Genomic DNA, 6,361 nt, shown 5'->3' with positions numbered 1-6,361 from the left:
GTACCTCTGGTGCAAATTACTGACCTCTGTCATCATTTTAGGTGGGGGAACTTGCACAATCGGTGGCTGACTAAATACTTTTTTGCCCCACTGTAGTCTGGTATTTATCATTTGAGTATTGTCTTGCTAAATCCTTCTCCATTTCATGCATTTCTTCATCTAAAGTTTTTTCCCGTTCTAAATCACTTTTCTTAACTTTTGTCGCATATGTAATTATCTTTCCTCTTATGTATGCTTTAGACGCTTCCCAAACTGTGGCTACTTTATGTGTGGAACCCATATTGATTTTGAAGAAAATTTTAAGATCTTTTGTTAATTCCTCACTAAAACTTTTGTTTTGCAACAACATCGTGTTATGCCTCCAGCGATCCCTTTTTGTTCTGTGTTTAAATCAATTTGCAACTCTACCATGGCGTGATCACTAATCGCAATGGCACCAATCTCACAATCTACAACTGAATCTACCAAAGATTTTGATATTAAGGCGAAATCTATCCTTGAATACATTATATGACAATTGGAGTAAAATGTATATTTCTTTGAACTAGGATTAACTAACCTCCAAATGTCTACTAGGCAAAGATCCTCCGTCAGCAATTGAATAGCCTGTCTGTCCCTGGGTGTAGACCTACCCCTGGGTTTGCTCTTATCAATTATCCCATCCATCACCTGGTTGATATCTCCGGCCAATATTACCTGCCCCTCACGATCACCTATTATCTTGTTAATTCTGTGAAGAAGAGGAAGAAAAACAAAAAAAAATCTGGTTTATTCTTTATTAGGTGCATAGATATTACACAAAACCATTCAAACCCCATTGATTAAAACTTCCAAGCATATAGTGTGCTCTTCTTTATCATTATATTTTTTTCAACAACACAAAGCTTAATTTTAAATTAATAAGGTTCAAAACACCATTTTGTTTACTTGAGTATGAATTATGAAAAATGGAGCCCACCCAGTCTCTTAAACTTTTTTGCCTCTTCTTCTCCAGCAATGTGGGATTCCTGAATAAACGCTATATCTGTATGTTTATGTCAGAACCTTCCTCCTTTAATTGGGTCCCCACATCCTTTTATGTTCCACGATATTATTTTAGTATACCTGTTCATCTCTTTCTAATGAAAAATGGGGGAAGGACACTCCCTGTGCACTTTACAACACAACACAAATATATACATAGGCACTCAATATTACAAAACCCATCTGGTACCATCAAACTAGCTGTCTTAAAAAAGACAAACCTGAACAAAACGAACACCCTTTGCATAACAACCCAGAACAACGTTGCTAAGCAACCCCTCCCTCGCATTCTACCCAACCCTAACTAACTTTAACTTGAGTCACTAAACTTTCCTTGGTCCGTGAGACACGTTAACTGTCCCCGACAGCAGCACAGCCGCCGCAGCCCCGTTCTACCCATTGTTTATTTGTTACCTTCGTTTTTTTTGGGTTTTTTTTTTATTTTTTTTTAACTCACACACATTTCTCCAATTTGTTACATTATGCCCTGCACTCCTAAGTCGACTCCTGCAGAAATTTCTCAGCCTCCTTTCCGTCTTTGAATGTTTTCTTTTGTCACGTAAAAATAAGTGTTGCAGGATACACCAGCCTATGCTTCACTTGTAGCTCTCGGAGACGCTTCTTCACCGGGTTGAATGCTTTCCTCTTCTCCGCCAGCTCTCTTGTAACATCTTCAAAGAAGGAAAGCTTGGCGCCTTGCCAGTCGATTCCACGCTTCTCTCTGGCCACCCGTAGTACTTTCTCCGTGGCAGATGAACGTAGAAAGCGGACATGTATGGCCCTGGGAGGCTCGTTAGATTCCGGCATTGGTACAGGGGAACAATACGCACGTTCAATTTCAAATTCACTTCCAGAAAGCTCAAGTGCTTTGGCCAGAAACTCTGTTACATTTTTATCCCCTTTCCCGGGTTCCTCCACGCCTCCTTTAAGTCCAATAATCTGTACATTGTTTCTCCTACTACGGTTTTCAAGGTCCTCCACTCTTGACCACAACACCTCCAACCTTTTCTCAGATTTGTCCACTGTTGCCTCAGTAAGCACGCTGGCATCTTCCATGTCTAATATACGTTGTTCCGCCTCTCCTAACCTCAATTTTATCTCTTCCACTGAATCTTTTAGTTCTTTAGTCGCTTCTTTAATAGTGGTGACATCTTTTGCTACGACCTGAAGAGTAGCATTCATTTTCTTAATTTTGTCCTTTTAGCTCTCACTCCCCCTACCTTCCTCCGCTGCTGCTGGAGAGGCGGCATCAGATGCAGGTGTGTTTTCGGGCGGCTCCGGAATGAGGCTAATGCTAGCTTGCTTCTTCCTCGTGGTAGCTCCTTTGGAAAAAGTTTGCTTTGTTATTACCTGCCTTTTTTCAAAGGCTGTAATCCTTGAAAAACTTCAAAGTCGACAAGGGGCGTCCACTTTATGACTACAACTGAAGTGTACGTTTCCAAATTCAGAACATTAATCAACAGGCTTTAGGAGCAGCCATCTTCCTCGGCGGTCCCACGTGACTCCTGTCTTTTAGCCTTTTAATAGATATAGGGACAGTTTTTTTTTGTTTTGTTTTTTTTTTTCTTTCAGAGTGCCAGTGGCCTATTTGTTTTCTATTGTAGAAACATCCCTTAAGGTATTATTGTGTTTCTGTGGCGACTACAGGTCACTGAGGGGTTGCAGAGGTGGGATTTCCTCTCAGTCAACAATTGATTGCAGGATTGGAAAGTCTAAAGAACTTTTGACCATTGTGTTGGGAGAAATTTTTGCCACCTACAGAACTCTGTTAATTTGAGTTTGGTAACAGAGCACAGATTTAGTTTTCAGAACAAATCTTAGATGAAAAGATGTCTGTCCAAATTAAAAGTATAAACTGAACAGTTGTCTCTCATGCATATTTGCCTTTCAGGCACAAAGGACGTGGTGCTTAAGAGTTCGTTGCTGTTACTGTTAACTTGAAATGTAAAGGTGTCGACGTTAACAGTGACCTTATATTTGGTGTCTCTTTTTTGGATGCTCTGCCTTAAATCCTACTAAATGTCTCATTATCAGGTAAAAATGAAAGGTTATAGATTATGAGAGAATCTTTTATAAACCTGCTCTCTAAATAACAACAAGGCAGTCTAAAAGCAAACTAAATCGTCAAAATACATACCAGCCTGGAGTAAATGTGTGTATTCACCTGGTCATCTTTCATTAGGAGATTGTGGCGTGGGTGTGGTCTCTGGCCGGCTGCAGAGGAGGGGTGGCGCAGTGAGCTCCTGGGGCGGCGCAGAGGCGGGGTGAACAGGTGTGCTGGAATGTGAATGTGATTGTGACTCTTTATATGGTCACAGTGACAGTTGGAGAAAGGAGAGCGGACGTGATAGCGGAGCAGGAGTGTCTGTGTCCCATTGCAAACCACAGTATTTTTACTGTTCAAATAAAGAACTGCTGTCACCACGTCTGTGTCTTGTACGTGTGTAAAGGGTCCAACTTCACAGAGATGTAAACATGAGCCTTGTTTAGGAGGCTTCAGGGTTTACGGTTCTTCCATCTGCCCAGTCAGAGCTGCATCTGTCCACTTGACAGGGCAGAGAGAGCTGTACATCACCACAGTAAGGCCTTGGGATGTCTTTGAACAGGAGGATAAGCTGATGGATTTTTTTTTTCTTTTTCTTCTGTTTTTTTCCCCCCCCCTAGCTCATGTGTGGGATTTCAAAGTAAGACATGTTTTGTTAAGAATTACTACTGTGGACAGATCATACAGACGTGTCTCACAAGCCGGAAGTGAAGCCGGCCTTCTTAGTGACTCGTGTCTCTATTTGTGTGGCTGTCAGAGTTGTTGCCCTGACCTGTTTGTATCTATAGCCCTGGTCCAAGATGATAGGAATGGACCTCTTATGGCCTACTGACTGGGACAACAATAGAGCTCCATGACCTCCACGTTATGTCCAAAGCTGTATGGCCTCCGTTAGCAATCTACAGACCTGGGTGTTTTTAGAAGGAACAAAATAGAACGATGATGGTGCGGGGTCTGACATCATCTTGGTGTCTTCTATTTTCAGTCATACATGTGTTCACGAATTCATCTGTCTATCTATAAATTATATTCCCCTCTGCTGCTCCTTTAGATATCATAAAAGAAATCTTACTTTAAGCTAGAGATGGCACGATACCACTTTATGTCCGATACCGATATCATAAATTTGGATATCTGCCGATACCGATATGAATCCGATATAGTGGGTTTTTTTTTTTAAATCAATAAAATATATTTTTAATATCTTGCTGCATTTTATATAAGTTTATACTCTAGCTTTAGTGTTGTTATTTATTTAAAATTTTCTGTTATACCTGTATGTTTAAAAATAAATAAATAAATACACTGCACCCAAAATATTTCATAGTTTATCAACACTGATCAATCTAATAAACTTAAACCTACTCCATCCTCCCTATTCTGGTATTTTAAAGAGTACTTAGGTTGCTTAATATTTCTGCTAACTAATAGGGTTGCAAACTCCCAGCAAAAAAAAAAAAATAGGGAACCACCCTCCACCTCATGATGCTTAATCGATGTAATCAAATTTAATTTGATGCAGGGGGGAAATGCACAGAAATAAATTATTTTTCAAGAATAATTAAATAGATTCAACATCTTTCTTCAACAGAATTGCAGAATTCACAGATGGTACTTTCCCAAAGGAAAAAGTACTATAGCTTACTTAAGTAAGTTAAGTATATTAGACTTAACAGTTACTATATACAGTAATGGACTTCTATATATTTTACATTAGATTAAAACTCTGGGTGTAAGAGTCAGATAATTATTTATTAAAAGCTAGACATTTTAAATGAGAATAAGAAATAAAAGTATGTCTTTGTGCCCCCTTTTCCCTGTTCATGCCCTATCGGCCCCCCTGGCTAAACTTTGCTAGATCCGCCCCTGCACAGTTACCAGCGTCAGCTACGTAGAAAAGGATCCTGGTGTAGAAAGTAATATTAAATAAATTCTAACAACAGATTATCAAGCTTAAACGTGCTGCTGTTGTTCAGCCGCTGGTTTCCTCTTTCTGGTGAGAAGTGGGCCAAAAACAAAGAAGAGAGACGGACTCGCGACAGAAAAGCCGATCAGCTGATCATTAAGCAGTTTCACGATTGAAGTAGCAGCAGGAGAGGGAGAGAGAGAGAGGCAGTCGCTCCATATATCTGTTGTTAAGCTTAACGTGGGAATGCTTTACAGACATTCAGAGATGAACTTACACACTTGCTTTACTTCTCTCTGGGATAACTTCCTCGGAGATGAAATGCTGGTGAGGCTACAAATACACACAGCCGCTCTATCACGTGATGCATACTGCTGCGACGTGCTACGGTTATGAGCCAAGTTACGCCGTGTAGCAAGTTTTGTGAGGTGCTTTTTTGATATTTAATGGATCGGATAAAATTTTTTATTTCTCGCCGATATCCGATCCAGTAATTTGGGTCAGTATCGGACCGATACGTAATATCGGATTGGTCCATCTCTACTTTTTTCTTTTCTTTTTTCTTTTTTAATGTTCTCCTTCATTTTGTCCTGCAGGTATAATTAGCCAATGGCAGAGTGAGCCCAAGGAACGTGTCATCTCCCTTGTCCTTACCCATCTTCCGTTGCTCAAACCGGGAAACGTTGAAGCTAAGGGAGAATACATGCGCTTGCTGCCTCGCATCCTGGCCCACACGATTGAGCACGGCCATCACCTGGAGGAGTCTCGGCAGCTCCTTTCCTACGCCCTCATCCACCCCGCCACCTCCCCTGAAGACCGCGCTGCTCTGGCACTCTGGCTCAACCACCTGGAGGAGAGAGAGAGAGACTCATTGGAAAGGCCTCCTCCTGCCGGGCCTCACCATCACCACCAGTCTACACCTCCTTCGACCCTGACCTCATCTGGATCTTGCTCTTCTACCAACACCTCTTCATCAGGCATTCCCTACTTGCATCACCACCAACGTTATGGCTCAGATGACCGCCTCAATGGGTGGCAGAGCTCCAGGGATTCAGGAATAGGTGGAGGCTGGCATCAGCATGGCTGCGAAAATGGACACCTCCCTCTCTACCCATCATCCTCTGTGCCTGCAACCATCAATACTGTTGGAATTGGCGGAGGCAGTAACGCGAGTAAGTGAAAACCTGTCCTGTCTTTCCTGTTTCTTTCATAGGAGCCACAGACTGGTGCATTTAATGATGTAATAAATATTGTAATACAGTGGGTTACATTTCTGCAACATCCTGTAAAATCTTTGCTAATTTCAGATGTCAACTGATAATTTATTATTCATTTCCTTGTAATCTGTCAGATAATTATTAAAATTATAGATGTTCATATTAAATACA

General features: G+C 41.1%; 1 protein-coding gene across 2 annotated transcripts in view; it reads left to right on the top strand.

Annotated features, from left to right (window-relative positions):
* samd4a (sterile alpha motif domain containing 4A) overlaps nt 1-6,361 on the top strand; it is a 76,451-nt gene that overhangs the window by 37,180 nt on the left and 32,910 nt on the right. For both annotated transcript variants that reach the window (XM_005944422.3, XM_005944421.3), the window contains exon 3: nt 5,570-6,145. In XM_005944422.3, the coding sequence (XP_005944484.1) occupies nt 5,570-6,145 (576 nt within the window). The remainder of the gene's footprint in view (nt 1-5,569; nt 6,146-6,361) is intronic.

Source organism: Haplochromis burtoni, unplaced genomic scaffold (assembly GCF_018398535.1).
Source record: "Haplochromis burtoni strain Fernald_Lab_line unplaced genomic scaffold, NCSU_Asbu1 Contig_401, whole genome shotgun sequence".
Lineage (NCBI taxonomy): Eukaryota > Metazoa > Chordata > Actinopteri > Cichliformes > Cichlidae > Haplochromis > Haplochromis burtoni.
Note: the sequence above shows the minus strand (reverse complement) of the source record. Positions and strands in the feature narration are given on the sequence as shown.